The sequence below is a fragment of the Anopheles coluzzii genome, chromosome 2 (genome assembly GCF_943734685.1).
Source record: "Anopheles coluzzii chromosome 2, AcolN3, whole genome shotgun sequence".
NCBI classification, from domain to species: domain Eukaryota; kingdom Metazoa; phylum Arthropoda; class Insecta; order Diptera; family Culicidae; genus Anopheles; species Anopheles coluzzii.
The window spans coordinates 37,240,989-37,259,584 of NC_064670.1; the positions used below are offsets into that span (position 1 = coordinate 37,240,989).

The window sequence follows — 18,596 nt, forward strand, 5'->3', positions numbered from 1 at the left end:
CCGTACAGCAAGGAACAAAAAAACACACCAAATGTCATTCGTTCAGGGCTGAGCACGGTGGTAAAGCTTGGTATTGTTGCATGTTGCGTGCCGCATCTATTTTTCGTAGCTGTGCATCAAAGAATGCTATTTTTCTGTAAAATGATGCAGTTTTTTTTTACAACTTGCTGGAAAATGGAGCAATGCAAAATTTGTGGAAGAAGTAAAAAACAGCCCGCCCTGACGACTCGGCCATTCGAGTTCGATTTAGAGCCGTAGGGGAAATGCGTTCACCCATTGAACGCGAACTCGCGATAATTGTGTGTGTTTTTTTTTAAATTCGCTTCCAGATTTGAAGAAGATCGAGAACTGTCCCATTTCCTGTACCGTTTAACGCAAGACATTATAAGCACGAAGAACTTCTCCGATGATAACATCAATCGCATTTGTGCAAAACACTTGAACAGGGCTGTGTATCCCGACAGACAGCGCCTGCAGGAGGTGGTGCAGGATTTGAAGAACAAATTGCACATTTCGCGTAAGGATGGTCAAGTAAATGCATCCCCCAAAGCGGAAAAGCTAGTATATGATGATAGCAGCAGCACGACGGTACACAATAAATCGTGCAAAATGGAAGACAAAATCATTAGTGCACAATCGCTTATTAATGTTCCCAAACTATTACTGAAAGGTACGGAATCACGGGTAGTGTAGAGTGTATGGCGATCGATTAGTGATGTACGAATTCTATTTCTTGCTTTCAGATCAACCCAGTTCGATTAGTACAATCACCACGTACGATTTTCCATCTTCAGTTGAACCAACGACGCAGCCCCTTCAGCTACTAATAGCAACGAGCGCGCGGAAAAGTACAACACCACAAGCTTCAAAAACCACGCTGCAAACCATTTTCTTGAAAGCTGACTACAGTGACCGGTCAGTAAATTGCCCGGCTGAATCAGTTAACAGCTCAGTCATTGCAATTACCCGGATGGTCGCGGCAAGCCGAACTCCCGAAAGTGAATGTAGAACCTATCCGCTGGGAAAGGGAGGTACTCATCGGAATGTTGTGCGGGGAAATAGCTCGAAAAAGCTGGGTAAAAAGTAAAAATTCTTTTTCGTAGCTGCAGGGGAAAAATTCATGGTAGATTTTTGCGTATGCAAACAAATTTTCAATCACAAAAACAAAACAAAGTGTTGGTGCCGTTGGTTTACAGTGTAGCGGAATCAGAACACTTTCGTACCCCTCGCATAACTGTCACAAATTCAAAGTCCGTGCTGCCAGTACGTTCGCATGTAAAGGTTTTATTTTTCAGATTATGTTTAACGATATATCATCGCTCTAATTGTTCCAGAATGTGTGTAAATAATAATATTTTTACAAATATAAATGTAACAACACAAATGCAGTTTTGATGAACGCGTAAAAAGAGAGTGATCACTACCGTACTTAAAATGGCTTCTCGTTTATGCGCTGCCTGGCAACACTGCCTATCATACCAAGCCGTAAATTTGGCGTAACGGTGGCTTCCCCGATCAGCGCTTGTTTGCTTGCTGTAAAAAACAAGTGAAATAGAGTGCGGAATTGCAGCGTCGTGCCTGGACTGTAACGCAAAGTGTTGGTTTGGTCGGTGTACTGTGCAATGCAATGGAGTGGCAATTTATAATACCTCAAGCAAGAGCGGAGCTTTTGCGATCGGATAAAAACCATTACTGCGTCGGTCGAGTACTTGACGCCGCCGAAGTCCCGGATGCGCTGAAGGGTAAGCCAGGGTGTCTCTGACAGGCGCGCGCGGGGCGCTCTAGCGCAGAAAAAAAGAATAAATGGCGTAGAAAACAAAATTGGCATTTGTGTGATATTAATTCATATTTTGTATTGTAGCTTCGCGAGTGATTTCGAGCGACCCGTTCGCTATATTCGACCATTTCGATACGTTCTACTCGGTCATCGACAATGAGAAGGCTTTGGCAGGGACGCATCTGCTGCGTGCCTACGATCAGCTCTACGGTGCTATCGACAAGCTCGGCAGTACGATGGCGGACCTGCTGTCCCGGAAGGAGATAGACACCACCGATCGGCAGTCCGCACTGAATGCGGTCAAAATGTTGGCCTTCCTGGTGAACGGCCTGGTGAAAGCAATCGATGCGCATGTAAATGCCGCCAGCGAGAAGCTGACAACAAAGAAGAGCAAAAAGCAGACGGCCAACGAGCAGCTGGAGGCGTTGGATTGGGACAACAAACGGTACCAGTGCGTCGTCCAGCTGTACAATTTGTTGCAGCTTCCGCTGGAGAAGCTGTGGGATCCGCCGGTCTGTGAGGAATCGTTTGTAGAGTGAGTAGTGAACAGTGCTCCAGATGATCGTTATGGAAAAGAATGTTTTTTTTTTTTTTTATGCGCGTGCTGTTTCTCTTCTTCTTTCCCCGTCAGTGTTATTTGTGATATCTGCTACCGGACGCTGGAGCAATCGTACGTGCGGAATCGCAGCACCGCGGACAGTGTGTTTCAGATTCTGGGAACCGCGATCAAGCGCTACAATCATTCGCTTGCCTTTCCCGTGCGCATTCTGCAGATTCTCGAACACATCGAAGCGGCAATCCCTTCCGTAGCGGCTGGAGTATTGCTGCTCTACGAGGAATTCGGTATACAGACAATCTATCCCGTCATTATCAAGGAAATCATCGAACGGCTAAGCGTCGACTCGGCCGATCAGCAGACGGCACGCTTTTTCAGCCTTTTTCTGGTCGAGCTTGGTACGCTTGCGCCGAAGCTGATGATACCGCATCTCTCGACGCTGAGCGAGGAGCTGCTGAATCTGGAATCGTACACACTACGCAACTGCGTGCTCCAGATAATGGGCGAAGCGATCGTCAGTGAGCTCACGTCGGAAGAGCTGTCGGATGAGCTGAAGGAGACGCGCGATGAGTTTTTGGAGGATCTGCTCAACCACATGATGGATATATCGGCCCATGTGCGGTCGAAGGTACTGCAGATATGGTTGAATCTCAAGGAGCACAATTCTGTCCCGTTGGCATGGATACACAAGGTGCTGCACGTGGCCGTCGAGCGGCTGGAGGATAAAGCGCTTCTTGTACGCAAGCAAGCCATAGCGCTGATCAAAGCTTTCCTAGAACACAATCCATTTTCGGCAAAGGTACGGAATCAACGGAAGGCCGACGACGCACTGTGACAATTTTAATATTCCTACTTTCAAATAAATTATTTACAGCTGTCTCTGGCTGAGCTGAGGGCCCAATACGAGGAGGAAGATAAAAAGCTACAGGATCTTCGCACTCAGCTGGTGGAGCAAGATACTAAAATGAAAGCGGTCGAAGAGGAATGGGAAGAGATCGTGGTGCAGATGTACCCAACACTAACGGAGCTGTTTGGCAAGGAGCCGGAAGATCTGGAAACAGCAACGGAAGCCGATGTAAAATTGCTTTCCGAGAGTATCATCTCGTTGCTAAAGGAGGAAAAATACCAAGAACTGGTACGTTTGGTACAGCGGGCCGATTATGCACTTGGTAACAGTGAACAGCGAAAAGAGATGACGTTCGAGCATCAGTGCATGTACTACATCACACTGCTTAAAAGCTACTTCATTCATGGTCATACGAATGTGACACTGGTAATGATTTAAAGTCTATTGGAAACGATTCACACTTTCTAAGTGTACTAATTTTCCACTATCTGTTACGCTTACAGAATGCCGAGTTCCAGAAGGTGGAAAATTCGGTCAACTTCCTGCACGATTCTATCCGCTTCTCAGAACTAATATCGAATGCCGTTCCGAAGTTGCTGGAGATGCTCATGTCAAAGTCTCAATCGGACGTTCATGGCGCAATCGACTTCTTTACCTCGGCGTATCTTTTCGGTATCAAGGGCACGGAACAGGGCATGCAGCAGATGCTTTATCTCGTGTGGTCTACCGACAAGGAGAAGCGCGAGAATGTAACTGCCGCCTACAAACGGGTGCTGTTCGAGACGAATTTGCAGGGCCGGGCACACACGGTTAAAGTGGTACGCAATCTGAGCCAATTCCTTACGAATCTGACCCGTGGCCAGTACACGGCAATGGAGGTGCTCGTACAGGAGTGGGTCGAAAACGGGGACATCGATGCGCAGATGGTGCAGGTTCTGTTCGAAATCTTTACCCTGAAGCTGGAGAATGTGTCGCCGGAGGAATCGCGTCAAGCGCTTCAGCTGCTGGTGATGGTATCGGCGGCGAAACCGTCGGTTGTAACGGCTAACCAGCGCCTGCTGGAAACGATCGGATTCGAGGAGCGGGGACGCAAAGATCCTCGAATTTTTGTCGCCACGTTAGACTTGCTTATCAACTCCATTCCGCCGGCAACAAACAGCTCGAAATATTACAAACGCTTCGATCATACGTCCTCCACCGTGCAGCACGTAATCGATCTGTACACAAAGCTGTTCTTCTGCTCGCGTGTGGATAACTTTGACGATATCGGTACCAAGGTGTTTGATTTTATCTACAAAATGGTCAAAACACCAGACCTGCTCTCGCAATCGATCGTGGTAGCATTGTACGAGCGGCTGCAGAAGCTCGCAGAATCGAGCACAGCAGACGCCAGCTCCGAAGAGATACGCATGTCCCAGATGAGTCAAATATCGGGATCCACGCAAGAACAGAACAGCCGTGGGTCGCAGAACATGACACAGCCAGAGCAGCTGATTCTAGACATTCCTCACTTTTTGGCTGCCCGATTTGTCTTCACCATCGGGTACGTTGCAATGCGCGAGATGATCTATTTAGATATTGACGTGTACAGCAACATGAAATATCGGCAGGAGTTGAAGGAAGAGTTAAAAAATCAGAAGAAGAAAAATGCCGCCTTGGCGGGCAACAAGAGTGTGATGGCGACGCCGGTTCGTCCCGGAACGGCATCACAGATGAGAAAAACGCTCTCTACCTCCATGAACGTATCGGCCAGCAATGCGCTGAAGCGTCTGTCCGGTTCAACCGGAGCAGCAGGAGGCAATGGTCCGGAGCAGGCCGAGCCGGAAGAGGAACTGTTGAGCGGTGCCACGGCAGAGGATGCGGTCGCGGAAGAGATTAACTACATTTGCGAGCAGGAACTGCTCTACGGTAGGGACAATCTGCTGAACCGTTTAATTCCTACGGTGCTGGAGGTGTGCAAGTTCCCGAACCGCTATCGGGACGAAATGCTACAAAAAGCGGCCGTTCTGACGCTGATCCGTCTGATGGCCGTATCGTCCAAATTCTGTGAAGACAACATGCCATTTCTGATGAACATTTTCAAGCACACGAAAAACACCAACATTAAATGCAACATCATGATCGGTCTGTCGGACTTTACCTTCCGCTTTCCAAACGTGATTGAACCGTGGACAAAGCACATGTACTCGACGCTGTATGAGCAGGACGTGGAGCTGCGTATGACGGCGGTGAAGATGTTGTCTCATCTGATCCTGCACGAGATGATACGCGTCAAGGGGCAGATTTCGGACCTGGCGCTCTGCATCGTCGATCCGGTAAAGGACATTCGCACCATCACGGAGCAGTTCTTCAAGGAGATTGCGAACAAATCGAACATTTTGTACAACGTGCTGCCGGACATCATTTCACGCCTGAGTGACCCGAATCTGGACCTTGAGGAGGAAAAGTACCACATTATCATGCGATACATCATCGGGCTGATCAACAAGGACAAACAGATCGAGAGTTTAGTGGAGAAGCTGTGTCTCCGGTTTCGGGTAACGAAGGAGGTGCGGCAGTGGCGAGACATTGCCTTTTGCCTGTCGCTGCTGTCGTACAACGAGAAGACGATCAAGAAGCTGAGCGAAAACATTGGTTGCTTTAAGGATAAGGTGCAGCACGAGGAGATTTACCAGTCATTCCGAACGATTATCAGCAATACGAACAAGCTGGCGAAGGTGGAACTGAAGGTATGTAGATATATTATATTCATTTGCATAGTTGGTTGTTGTCATTTTCGCGATCTTGAGAGTTATTCACAAATAGAACACGAAAAGTAGCTGAATTGGGTTATATAGTGAATTAGGAGTGGAGAGGGTAAGAAGGTAGCGTGGCCGAGCGGTCTAAGGCGCTGGTTTAAGGCACCAGTCTCCTCGGAGGCGTGGGTTCGAATCCCACCGCTGCCACACAGATGTGATGTTTTTTTGTGGTGCTTGAGTCTGAACATTTTTTTTCAATTCGATTATCTATGTTCTATTCAAATGAATAGAATAAAATATCAATTCTAAAAAGATCAATAACCATAATTTATCAAACATATACTTGTATAGCATTTTCTGCTATAATGTTACTTTTTATTACGCGATGGTTTATAGAAAATTGGATTTTCCTCAAAATAATTTTATTTTAAATAGTTATTAATTATTAATTTGTTGTATGAAGTATAAGACACGAATGTAGTGGAGGTGCTTGAAATATGCCAACCAGCTATCTTACAATTCGTTCTGCACTAAGTACGACACTAGCCTAGCCGTAAATTTAACGGGCTACAACCCTGAGCTTCGTATGAAGTGAGCTAAAGAAACTGTAGGGCATTGAGCGGCGCTTTGTCAAGCAGGTAGCGTGGCCGAGCGGTCTAAGGCGCTGGTTTAAGGCACCAGTCTCCTCGGAGGCGTGGGTTCGAATCCCACCGCTGCCAAGAGGGAACTTTTTTCCCGCGTTGTCATTTTCTCATAATGACAAAACAACAATATTCCAAAAGAATCAATTTATGCTAACTTTTTAACTACTTCTCTTTTATTCATATAACCATTACAGAACGCAGTTGGCGAATTTGAAACGCGACTAAAGGAATGTCTGGAGGTACGCGATGAAACTAGGGATGCTGCAGGCAGTAATAACGCTGCGGGAGGTTCCTCAGATGAAGCGAACAGTGAAATTGCATCCACCTCGGATAAAACATCCAACGCAGCAGCAAGGAGAGGGCGAGCAAAGATTGTCGAGCGAGGAACTAAACCATCAGTGGCCGGCCGAGGAAATAAAACTTCCAAGAAACCCGGCAACAGTAAACCAGCGGGACGCCGCGGCAAAGCGGTACAAGACTCGTCCGACGAGGAGGACAGCGACAGCGAGGAAGAAAATCTGCCCCCCGCATCGAGTTCGCGAGCTATAGCCAGAGCACGCCAAAATATGAAGATTACCAAAGTCATCGAAAGTGACAATTCAGGTAAAGGTCGAACGTCTCGTCATACCGTCGGTTTGTCGGTGTAGTTTAGCTTTATAGTCGATCCCTTTCTCCTCCAATAAGTAAACTAGAGATTATATACACTGCTTCTCTTATCTCGCCACATTTACACACCCAAATACCCACAAACGCTGGCGCACATCCACATGCTGTACACAACATTGAAGAGCGCACAAAAATCACATTTAACAAAAGGAAGAACTCATGACATAATACTGGAGATCGTTCGTTTGAAGATTAATCGTCGAAGAGAGCACGAAAATATTAATTATCGCGCTTATGGCGGGGTGTTGTAATACCGGGTGGATGATGATGTGTTTGTACGATCATTTGCATTTATACTTTATGTGCGTGTGTGTGTGTGTTGTGGAATTATTATTTAATTAAATTGTCCGCGACAGTATAAATGCTTTTCTTATTTTTTTTTTTACTTTCTGTTTTCAATCAAATATCTACTGCATTTTGTAATGTGTGTGTGTGTGTTTTTTTTCGCGTACCATGGACGGCAATAATATAAAGCAGCTTTGGCTCAATACTAAAAACTGGGTAAAGAGAGAGAACCCACGTGTTGATGGAAACATTGGTTCTCTTTTATCATAATTGCTTGTGTATTATTGTACATTTTGAAATCACTTGGTTAACCATCTCCCGAACATTACACCACAGGCAAGGCCTTCTGTTCTGCAGGTTCCATTAGATTTGGAAACTAATAAAAGTCAAACTAATCCAACACGTGGTGCGGACGGACGGACAGCACGTGCTAATAAAATGATAGCTTTGCGAAAATATAACGTGTGTTTTGAAAATTCATTACCTTACAGCGCATGCAAGAGTATTTTGTGTGTTAACCACTATCCTATACAATATCAGAAAAATGAACCAACATTGCAGGCTTAAGATTGAAAAAGAGTAAGCATAATAATGTTGCGCTGCCCTATTGTTTTCCCCCCATTTTGTTTGTTTCCTCTGTTGTTTTTGTTCTGTTTAATGGCTAATGTTCTCTGTCGATTTATGTGCGGGTGGGGTATTAAATGTCCGTAATGTTATGGCAAACGCAACCGCAACCAACAAGACACATACATTTCGTTTATTGTTTTGTTTTTATGCTGTACTTGTTGCTGGACTAAAATGTATCCCTTTCTCTCAATTTTCGTTCTAGACATTGAGCCCGACACTAGACGCAAAAAGAAAAGAACATTCGCCGCCAAACATAGGGGGGAAGAATGAGCAAATTATAGAGGGTGCGAGAGAAAGTGTATGAGACAGAGAGTGGTAGAGAGAGAGAGAGAGAGAGAGAGTGTTTGTGTGTGTGAAAACACATCCTCTAAAATCAATCTACTTTTCTGCCACTACTCATCCCATCCCAAAGTCAAATTCCTAGCCGAGGCACATGTTTTCACCGATTAAAACGGCGCGGTAGAAGCAGCTTTCTCGACCAGCATTGCATCCCCGCCCGCGCGCGCTTGGCACGTGTTTCTTCTATATAAAGTGGTTAAACATTGATTGTGTACAGAGTATAGCAAAAGATGTAGAATATGTTCGTTTTTTAAAATTATAGCAAATTTGGGCAGCCATAGTAAAACATATATTGCAGCAGTATGAATTACTTCGCAACAAACCAGACATCGTTTCCGGTGTGCTTAGTACGCATAGCACGTATAGCGTGTAACAGATAATTCCCCTTAGCAAAAGTAGTTTGCCATTGATTGCAGGAATAAAGGTAGTAGGATTCGTAAGGATAGCAATTCCTCATAGGGCGGTTTTGTGTGTGTGTAAGTGTTGTAATTCTATTTTGATTTTAAATATATAAAAATAATGCAGAAAGCGTTTTACGTTTTTTAACGAAACATCATCATGCTTTTGTGACAAGTGGTGCAGAAGTATCTCCCTACACTAAACAAACATTAGTTTGGGGCATTATTATTATGTTGACCTTTCCTGCTTACTACCCATATTTACTCTTGTGTGTACAACCTCGCAATAAGCTTGCTATCTAATTAGCACATATTACTCTCCATCCACACATACACACCAACCCCCATCCTTTCAATTTTTGATCCATTAAAAGCTCTACTGTCTGCTTTGTGATACCGTTTTTCTTTCTTTGCTCATGACTTTTCTTACTTCTAGATGACGAAGAGGAGGAGAAGGAAGAGCTGCCCCCGAAACGTGGGAAAACGAAACGGTAGCATCGCCCCCAATGATCCTGTGTCGCGTCGCCGGGCACATATCCTCCTAATCAACATGTCACACAAGCGGCAATGTCCCTTTCTACATAGAACCCCAACCTTTTCCCGGTCCAAGTAATCCTGCCTCTTCGAACATCGCCTTGGCGGGGACCTTGCATGTTAGTGTGTGTGTGTGTGTGTTCCTCCTCTTCCACCAGTTCAACCGCGGCCGTTTGGTGGGTGGGTGTGTGTATGTTTTGTTCAATGTTGATAGTAATTTATTACCCTAAAATATAGTTTTAATGTTAATTTAACGAATAGCTGTTAAATTTAATGATTTTACAAAAATAATAAAAAAAACAACACTTACCTGACTCATGCAGACATAGAAAGAACGCTAGATGATAGGACGACGAGCATGAAAGCATTTCAGTAGCATTCGATCTTCTTGGCGGGGTTTTGAAAGCTACTGCTGGCTGCCTTACAGTTCCGGTTCAGCTTTTATCACGCAGGAATTCACAGGTCATACAATTCGGCTTTCTCATCTAACTGGTAACAAATTGGATTAATAATAATAATAATAATCAAATGATTGATTTTGTTTTATTATTTGCTTCAATATTTTTACACCCTCAAATACTTTTCACTCGTATCTCGCTTCACAGACGCGCGTACATACACACACGCATACACACCCACGTGCGCTCATTACACTACAGCCTTCCTTTGTCCTATAGATATCCTTGTCCTCATGTGCTTCTTGTGTGAGCAGTACGGAGAGCAGAGTTTCAGTTGGGGCCTTATTATTGTGTTTTGTGGGTTTGAGTTAATGGTTCACTTTTTTTTCTCGCTCTCTCTCTCTCTCTCTCCTCTCTGTTTGCATTTGAATGTTTTCCTTGTAACGTTCGAACTTTTGAATTTTAATTTATCTACACTTGCGCACTTCGCTGCTCTTGCTAGCCATGTGTTTCCTCGGTACGTACGGTATTTTCTGTATCACTATTCTTACGCGCGCGCACAATCGTACCGTCGTACATGCCCGCCACACCACCACCACACCTCCATACACACAACGGTGGTAGGAGAGTGTGATATGACTGGTTCGCCATTTTGAGCCGAAATGAGCGATAAGGATGGTTCCGAAACCGACACGCCGACATCATCATGCATGCACACTTAAATTTCAATTATTGCAATATTCATCCACAGAGATTGCCTGCCGCCGGGTCGACGAACAGGCGTTCGTCAAAAAGTGATCGATTCGTTATCGTGTCCTCTAGTCGAGCGTAGGACAATTTTGTACATCCCAACTACGGAAATGCAAAATGAGCAGTCGATCACACTGCGTGTGTAGACGAGATAGCTGACAAACTACACTGAGTTTAGTGCAGCAACATGAAGCACACACATAAACACACATTTTCCATACTGTGCACGTTGTATCGTATTTTTCGATGTAGTAAAAATACAGACCACGTGGCAGAAACGTGTACGCTCCATCCGTGGGTCATACTAGAGAGCGCAACAAATTTGCATCGCATTTTCTTGTCTGATTAGAAAGATAGCAGCTCTTTCTACTAATCAATCGTGTTTTTTTTTTTGGTTAGACGCCTTTTTATCTATTTTCTTTACTACACACATATGTACCCCGTCCAAAATCATGGCCGTTGCGTGGTTCGTTTTTGATTTTTTTCCATTCCAACCGAGTGGGGTTTCCTTATGAGATAAACGATCATCCATACTTCATGCTTCAAGGGGAAGATGAACGAAGACGAACAAAACCACTAACTAGGTTCCATTGCATTAAACGTGCATTACACAATGCCAGGGGATGCAATTTCATTCCTATCTATCTTCTAGCGGCTCAAACTTCAATTTTTTGCCTTACTTCAATTTTACAGAGGATGTGTATTGTTCTGTAAGCAGACAAGGGGAAGCAATTTAATTTACTATCAGTTGCATCACTTTTACACTCTCAGTATAATGTTTTCTTCTTGTTATGTATAATAGTCTATTGGTTCAATTTCACACACATTTCAGTTAGTCGGGAGGTTGTTCTGTTCTTGGCGGAAACGATCGAAGCAAAATGAGAAAACTAATTGATCGCTTTCAAATCCGGAACATTCAAAACATCCGTAACACACAAAAAAGCGCCAGTTTTAGCAACAACATACAAAGGAGAGCAAAAAACAGGAGGCGATTTGAGGAATTGTTCGATTGTATCGTCGGTGTCACGGAATGAACGGACCCAACTTCGTACTTACTCTGCACTTGTTGCTTCACTGAAGGGAACTTATTTTCAATGTTTCCTCTAGCCCTTTTCCGTACAAAAACATATCGTACACAACACAACTCGGTTACTACTGCCGCGAAAGCAAACCTAACACCACCATCACTCTCTTCTTTTTGTTGTGTTTGCCTAGGAAAAAAAAGTGTTCATCATATAGGCAGCCCAAACGGGGCATTCTACTACTCCCTCTTCATTTGATTTGTTGTACCGGGTTCGTTTTGAAAACTGGATCTCACACCCTTATCATTCCGTCTATCAATTGCTACACTTTGCTAAACTATGCGCACCGTCTCTCCCTGATGGGCGGCTCCTTCTCTACGTCATCATCAACATCAGCATGTACGCGCGCGAACAGGGGGAAAACATTGTGACACAGAGCACAATGTATCGAATTTTAGTAGTAGCATTCATTCCATCTCGTCCCATGAGCTACCCATGCCCCCCCCCCCCCCCCCCCTCCCTACCGTACTACCAATTCGCGTCGTTTCGGTTTGCAATCCGTTTTACGTGTTGCGAATCTTGCCGGGCACATAGTTTTTGTCGATGGCCGCCTCTTGCAGGAACATGTGCAAACATCGCTCGTTTTGCGCAAGCGGATGGCCTGCAATTTTGTTGATAAACTGTTCCAGCCCTTTTCGTCGCTCCTCGATGAAGTTTTCGTCAAATATGCCATCATCGCCGCGGAAAGGCATCTGCCTTTTCCAGGCCTTGCCCGGTAGCGGTGGGACAACAATCTAAAAAGAAGAAGAGCAAAATGCACAGTTATAGATGACTTTTGGAGTGGGGGGGGGGGGGGGGGGGGAAGCAGTGCTGGAAATGTGACCAAGTGAAAGAAATACATTCTTTGCTATTCTTTTGTACAATTTGTACAAGAAATGATGAAAATGTCATACAAAGAGCTTTAAAGTTTCCGATGCACTGTGAGAGCATTTTCTATCCCACCGTTCCTTTTCAATGATATCTTAAAGAAGCCAATAATTCAAATAGTGTACGCATTCAGGCAAATCTAGCGTTGAGTCGGTCGTGTTGATGATGATGCACACAAAACACACAGGAAGATAAAAACAAACATACCTTGCTGTCGCGCTCCAGTTCGTTCCTGAGCCATTCGAAATCACTGTACCGGCGACGGACGCTGGATTCTTTCACTTTAAAGACGGGCAGGTTGGTCTGTAGAAGAGAAAATAAATATCGAATTGGAAGGTAAATAAGTAAATAATATCGATCGAATCAATCGTAATTATGCAGCGCCATAGTTGACTTTATTTTTACTAACAACTTTATAACCTATACTATACTGCAACGCCGTTAGGGAGTTTATTTTAATTGGATAAATATCAGATGTTTTCGCTTCGCGATGTAACGAACGATAATTAAATAGCGAAAGCACCCTTACTACTGCCCCACAGTCACGCCACCAATATTGCGAATATTCGAAGCAGTAAAGACGGAAAAGGATGAAATCCATTACGCAAATAAAGCAAATGACACATTTTCAGGCAGGAAAAAAGTCACAGAAGAACAGTAGAACATTTACAAGCTGCTTGCTGTTGTTGTGCCATCGTAACGTGGTTGTTACAACACTTGCATAAGCGTTCATATGATGTGGAACTCCATCGGAGCCGCTAATTTCAACGCCTACTTTTAGATTACAAATGACAAAACAAGCAGATACAAAAGACCTCAGCATTGAACCACTTCATGCTAGGCTGCACATTTAGATGGTCTTTTTAATGTGTATTTGACACAAATTGCATTGTGTTGTAGGAGAAAAATCAAAACCAATTTTTGAGAATACATTTTCTCGCATTTCTAGTTAGATTTTCTTACTCTGTCGTATAGAACTCGGTGCGGGTGGAAATGGCGCTGTAGATCACAGTTACCACAGGGTACTACGTCAAATGGCCAAAAAGTCATGCATCTCCTAGTAAAAATTCTCATCGCGGATCGAAAGCTTTGTGCTAATGGAAGGCGGCTAAAGAAATAGCCAACAAACCGTTCATGTGCAACACGTGGTTTCCGCAGTAAACGAAACCACAACAAGGTCGACAAAGAAATCGCCAATAACGTACAAAAAAGGTAGTAACGCATCTTCTCTTTGCAACAGTCATCTCATTGAAAAACGGCTCACACACCACATCCGTCACAATAGAGGCATGACCGAAGGCATGATGAATCATAACTGTGACGCGGAGAGTAGCGATACGAACGCGACCGCCGCCACACAGTGTAAAACACCATCCATCCGTCTTCTATCTCAATTGAAACAAAACTCGTTAGCTTAGACGCCCTTAGATAGGCGTGGACGTGTCGTAGTGTATAACGGGGACCAGGGGCAAAGTCAATTAGGTATCGATTCACTTTCACTAGGCACGTCCGTTTCGTTGTTGTCGAGATAAATGCATTTCCCGTTTGCATATGAAGCCAAATGGTACGCCAAGCGTTTCTAGAACCTCTGTTGTAAGAGCGCCCCTGGCCTATGGCCCACTGTTCCGTTTTGGGGGTAATAACCGCGGTGAGCATATTGGGAGTTCAAAATGTAAACAAACCTCGCCGGACGAACAGTGACGGGCTTTAACGGGGCAATACACTTGTTCGTTTGGAATGATTGAAATACGTTCGCGTTATGATACGGGTCAATTGAAAGAGCATGCACTCCTGCATCCCCTGTGGCTAGCTGCTACTGTTCCGATATGGCTAAATGGTTTCTTACCCGCATCCGCACTTCGTAGTCGGTGTAGCGCTTCTTGCCGGCGGCAATCGTTGTCATCGGGTTTACGACGTCAATTTCGAGGAAGTTGGCCGGGATTGCATACGCATCGTCGAGTGTCTGTTTTTTCACATTCAGCCGTCGGGTCGCGTCCGCTGTGTTATCCGATTCCGCCATCATGGTGGTGGTGCGCTGTATGATCTCGGATGTTGTTGTCTCGAATGCAGCCAGCAGCAGCAGCGGCAGCCGCGTTTTCTCTCAAGTGAGGGCCGAAGATGTAAACGTTCCCCAACCTCCACGACGACGTTGCACACAACCGATGATAGTGCAGGTGCAACTGGGCAGCTCGGCTTCGTCGGTCACAGCAACAGCCTAGTAACCGTGAGGCGCGACGGTGCTAGCAAAATTTCTCTTTTGCGTCAGAGCGCGGATCCACCAGTTTTCTGTTTGCTTCACTTTGTGCCGTACGGATGGCACGAACTAGGAGGGCGGCTCGAACAGAGAGATAAATTCCTCCCTACTGGGCACACGGTGGCGTATTTGCGCTAGCTCCAAACTGACCTCGGGTCTACTCTGATGCGATTCTATCTCGGAAACCGCCGCTGCTGCTCTATGAACCGCTTATCATACTGGGGGCGACGAAGGAAACGAAATTATCAAGGGAAAAATTTTCACTTCCCTTGCTGTGTGTATATGCACGCGCCGCACGGAAACTACGCCACACACACACCGCGATCCGGAGAATGTATGTATGTATGCACAGGAGATGAAAAATAACACTCCACTTTAGTACACGCACACACCCGCGCGATGCTGCTCAACTGTCACACTAAAGTGGTCGTCCGGCAAGGGGAAATGTACCAAAAAAAAAACAACAACTACACACACTTTTAGCTCACATAACTGAGTGCGCCCGTAGGATTGCTGCTTCTGATGGTGGTGGTGTTGCGGCGGAGCTGTTGGTGGCACCCTTCCGTGCCGATGCTTCTGTTTTGCCTGGCTGAGGAACTAATTTAATTATTAGTTGTGTATGTGCCCTATGCTCGTGGTGTCACAAAATGCCGAAGGTAAACTCAATCCCCAATCCGCTAGACACCCGAACACCGTCTAGATTTTTCTACACACCGGAGAAGCAAGCTGTGCTTCACAACTGCCGAAGCTCAAGCTAAGCTAACACAGACCTTCGATCGATCAATTCCTCTTGATCTTGCGTCGGGCAGATAGTCGTTTTGCACAATTGTGACACCAATTGCCAAAAGTGAAACAGCGCTTTTTCTAACGTGTAATCAAACCACGGTCGGACGTACGGTTGAAAGTTAACGGGACAAAAGATTCTTTGCGTTAATGATTCCTTCGCTCCCTGCAATTTCTTTGATTATTAATGCCGTCTCTTTCTCGCGTGAGGGCGTTGATGTTCTTCTTATAGCGGCCGCTGTCATTTCGTTCATTACGAAGGGTTGAGTACTGGAAGGCTGAGGAGCGTTGCAGACTGAGAAGCGATAGTGCAGTGTTATCCTTTTCATTTTTTACTTCATTTCATTCTATCTGCTGCTTTTCATTTGTGATTTACAATTGAATGGATTCTTTTTGTTTCATAACCCGTACACCCCCCATTGGTTCATATGTGTAAACTTTTTATAAATGGTTTTGTTTTTTAAATGATTTTATTCACAAAAAACCAACATCAGTTCTAGCATGAACAGATCACACCCAATTCAACGGTTTCTAATAAGATTAGCGACAGAGTGGGACCATATCACACTAATCGATGTTATACACACATACAAACCGATCATAAGTACATCTCCTCTTCCAGCACCTTGATGTTCGACTTCCCTTCCAATTCTTCGTGTTCTAAGTTTGCGCACGGATGGTTGTGCTTGCCGCCACTGATGCTGCGCAGCGTGTTAAACTCTGTCGTGCATTTGGATGAGCAGCGTATTTTCGTACGGCGGCTGGCACATTCCCAGTATCGCAGGCGACCACGGTGTCGGTTCACACGGTAAACGTATCCTCGGAAGATGAGCAACTCTTTGCCCTTTTTGGTGGTCACAAACCGTGGCTGCTGATTGTCACGGCTTTGAAATTTATGCTCATCGTCCGAATCGGCTGTGTGGAACAACGAAGGGAAATGCACACGTCCAAAGAAAGAATAGAGTAAAGGTTAATAGTTATAGAGAATTATTCCATGAAATAATGTTCAAATTATAATATACATAAATAAGGTTCATCAAAACTGGTTCAAATATGAACTTAAAAAGACACTATGCTTATTTTTTGATAAATAATATGGTTTTTATCTTCGTTTCTGTATTTAACGCGTATTTTTGTGCGAGTTTCGAAATATATCCAGATAATTGTCATCACATGTTATTTTGGTTTCTTAGAATCTACTGCCGGGGTGGTTTACATTCGTTCCCATTGCATATCTCACACCGATCAGAATCTATAGAAATTATGTATAGAAGCGGTGAGACAGAAGTGCCATTATCAACATCATCGGAATTTCTGTCGATCCCCCAAACCACCCACCGGCTGCTTTTTTCAGTTTTGTTTTAAGTATGTAATAAATCACAATCAATATATATAGTGGACTAGTACTAGTATACTGGTGGCAGCCGTGTATTGCGCTCCCACGTTCACGCAGGGGTACGATGACTAGAGTGAGTGAAAATAATGAATTTTCTTTTGTGCGAGATTCTTAATGATTGGTTGTTCGTTTCCTTTGCTAATCCCACCCTAATTAATCAATCCATGCACTACCGTTTTTATTCTACACTTTGGCACCTAAACGGAGAGAATGCTGGAGGAAGAGTTCAATAGCTCCCCCACTGCCCCATCATTCCCTATTCGTCATATTTTTAGCCTTACTGTTTCACTAGCTGCTGCTTTTTCACATACAGCGCATGGCACCGTAGCTTACGCTTGAGAAACTTCTCAATACCCTCGTTTATTTCCTCCCTGCTGCACGTCGCAAAGCGCAACTGCCGTGCCCGGTGCAGCAAGCTTATCACGCCCAGCAGATTACGAAAGGGATGCTGCTCGCCGCTACTCCGAGCAGCGGGCGATCGTGGCATGAACCCGTACCAGCTGTAACGCAGTATCACCGCATAGTCGATCGCATGTTCCAGCAGCAATCGCATATGGCATGTGGCATTGTCAAGCGAATTGCCCTCGTCCCGTATGACCGAGTGTAGCATCTGTGCCTGCAAAGAAATGGAAAACATTTATCTATTGCTACAACCTGCTACACTTGTTGCTTGATTCGCCTTTGGCAGACGAAGCGCTTACGCATTTCTCCGTGAAGGAAGGATTGCCCAGCAGAAGCGAGTCGAACTCGTTCAACTCGTTTATCGTGTTGATTGGGAATGGTTTCTCCAAGAGATTTCGCTGACTGGCGCTTCCCGTCGTGGCGGTGTTTCCGGACGAAAGTTGAAACAGCTCCGCGATGTCCAACTTTCGTTTGCGAGAATGGAGCCGTTTCGATGTGTTGCTGCTGCCCTTCTTTATAGTGTCGGTGATGTCCTCCATCAAGTGCTGTTCGGATAGGAAAGCAAACTCCCCAAAGTCGGTACTGTCTTCTTCGATTTTTATGGCCGGTTCCATCAGATTGAATAGTGGCACTGGAACAAAATCAGAAAAAATAACCGTATTAGCTGAAATGTTGCTTTGTTATAGGCTTTTGTCTAAATTATAACTACAGCTCTGTAGCTCTGTTAGTATCTGTGTATGATTATTCGGAATGTCTTAAATTATTACATTACACACTACGGTTGTGCATATATATACATATTACTAGCTCTAGTTTTATGAATACGTTTTTATTATTACGTTGCACCATTTAGATTAAAAACCTTTGGGTTAGTTGACGGGTGTCTTCGGTCTTCAGATCTTCTGGAACGATGACAGCATGTCTGGGCTTGTAACAGCGATTCCAATTAGTTCCTGCCGCATACTTCTGTAAAGAGATTAACAACAGCAGTTTTAAGTTAGTGGCGAATCAAATGGAATCTTCAAGGGTTTCTTAATTTTGTAAAAATGCTAAAATTCTATTCAATGTACACACTCACCCTTTACAAACTGATTGTCTTTGCTTTGGCAGTTCAAATTCCCATTTGTATGGTTGCAAGTGCTCCGATACGTTTTATAGTTTAATTTCTACTAAAAGCTGAGAATGAAATGAGTAAAAAAGTTAAGACTGTTAAATAATAATTGATTATTTTTTACACTATCTGCCTCGTAGAT

General features: G+C 44.5%; 4 protein-coding genes and 2 non-coding genes across 7 annotated transcripts; 4 read left to right on the forward strand and 2 right to left on the reverse strand.

Annotated features, from left to right (window-relative positions):
- Positions 1-51: 51 nt before the first annotated feature.
- Positions 52-1,371, forward strand: LOC120948046 (uncharacterized). Its single transcript, XM_040364014.2, has 3 exons — positions 52-254; positions 330-670; positions 744-1,371. The coding sequence occupies exons 1-3, from the start codon at positions 124-126 to the stop codon at positions 1,085-1,087; spliced, it is 816 nt and encodes a 271-aa protein (XP_040219948.2). The 5' UTR covers positions 52-123; the 3' UTR covers positions 1,088-1,371.
- A 145-nt stretch (positions 1,372-1,516) lies between these two features.
- LOC120948039 (condensin complex subunit 1) lies at positions 1,517-9,733 on the forward strand. Of its 2 annotated transcripts, none has more exons than XM_040364008.2 (7): positions 1,517-1,742; positions 1,862-2,312; positions 2,409-3,132; positions 3,208-3,606; positions 3,684-5,909; positions 6,757-7,165; positions 9,314-9,733. In XM_040364008.2, the coding sequence occupies exons 1-7, from the start codon at positions 1,628-1,630 to the stop codon at positions 9,370-9,372; spliced, it is 4,383 nt and encodes a 1,460-aa protein (XP_040219942.2). In that variant the 5' UTR covers positions 1,517-1,627; the 3' UTR covers positions 9,373-9,733. The 2 variants fall into 2 exon arrangements, with proteins under 2 accessions (XP_040219942.2, XP_049461649.1); XM_049605692.1 differs by lacking the exon at positions 9,314-9,733 and adding an exon at positions 8,343-9,007 and having other exon boundaries at positions 1,518-1,742.
- Positions 6,044-6,125, forward strand: Trnal-aag (transfer RNA leucine (anticodon AAG)). Its single transcript has one exon. It is a non-coding gene; the product is annotated as a tRNA-Leu (tRNA).
- Trnal-aag (transfer RNA leucine (anticodon AAG)) lies at positions 6,556-6,637 on the forward strand. Its single transcript has one exon. It is a non-coding gene; the product is annotated as a tRNA-Leu (tRNA).
- A 183-nt stretch (positions 9,734-9,916) lies between the features above and the next one.
- Positions 9,917-15,732, reverse strand: LOC120948047 (sorting nexin-12). Its single transcript, XM_049605763.1, has 3 exons — positions 14,355-15,732; positions 12,716-12,811; positions 9,917-12,375 (listed from the first exon to the last, which is right to left on the reverse strand). The coding sequence occupies exons 1-3, from the start codon at positions 14,529-14,531 to the stop codon at positions 12,145-12,147; spliced, it is 504 nt and encodes a 167-aa protein (XP_049461720.1). The 5' UTR covers positions 14,532-15,732; the 3' UTR covers positions 9,917-12,144.
- Positions 15,733-15,935: 203 nt separating this feature from the next.
- On the reverse strand, positions 15,936-18,526 carry LOC120949307 (uncharacterized). Its single transcript, XM_040366528.2, has 4 exons — positions 18,422-18,526; positions 18,206-18,309; positions 17,643-17,974; positions 15,936-17,557 (listed from the first exon to the last, which is right to left on the reverse strand). The coding sequence occupies exons 3-4, from the start codon at positions 17,955-17,957 to the stop codon at positions 17,219-17,221; spliced, it is 654 nt and encodes a 217-aa protein (XP_040222462.2). The 5' UTR covers positions 17,958-17,974; positions 18,206-18,309; positions 18,422-18,526; the 3' UTR covers positions 15,936-17,218.
- Between the last annotated feature and the right edge of the window lie 70 nt (positions 18,527-18,596).

Excerpts from the sequence above, each read along its gene's own strand:
- LOC120948046 (XM_040364014.2), top strand. The coding sequence starts at position 124 with ATGCTATTTTTCTGTAAAATGATGCAGTTTTTTTTTACAACTTGCTGG. Across the intron at positions 255-329 it reads TTCGAGTTCGATTTAGAGCC|ATTTGAAGAAGATCGAGAAC; the intron begins GTAGGGGAAATG and ends ATTCGCTTCCAG. Across the intron at positions 671-743 it reads TCCCAAACTATTACTGAAAG|ATCAACCCAGTTCGATTAGT; the intron begins GTACGGAATCAC and ends TCTTGCTTTCAG.
- LOC120948039 (XM_049605692.1), top strand. The coding sequence starts at position 1,628 with ATGGAGTGGCAATTTATAATACCTCAAGCAAGAGCGGAGCTTTTGCGA. Across the intron at positions 1,743-1,861 it reads AGTCCCGGATGCGCTGAAGG|CTTCGCGAGTGATTTCGAGC; the intron begins GTAAGCCAGGGT and ends TTTGTATTGTAG. Across the intron at positions 7,166-8,342 it reads CATCGAAAGTGACAATTCAG|ACATTGAGCCCGACACTAGA; the intron begins GTAAAGGTCGAA and ends TTTTCGTTCTAG.
- LOC120948047 (XM_049605763.1), bottom strand. The coding sequence starts at position 14,531 with ATGATGGCGGAATCGGATAACACAGCGGACGCGACCCGACGGCTGAAT. Across the intron at positions 12,812-14,354 it reads ACTACGAAGTGCGGATGCGG|ACCAACCTGCCCGTCTTTAA; the intron begins GTAAGAAACCAT and ends TCTCTTCTACAG. Across the intron at positions 12,376-12,715 it reads AACTGGAGCGCGACAGCAAG|ATTGTTGTCCCACCGCTACC; the intron begins GTATGTTTGTTT and ends TCTTCTTTTTAG.
- LOC120949307 (XM_040366528.2), bottom strand. The coding sequence starts at position 17,957 with ATGGAACCGGCCATAAAAATCGAAGAAGACAGTACCGACTTTGGGGAG. Across the intron at positions 17,558-17,642 it reads CTTCCTTCACGGAGAAATGC|GCACAGATGCTACACTCGGT; the intron begins GTAAGCGCTTCG and ends ATTTCTTTGCAG.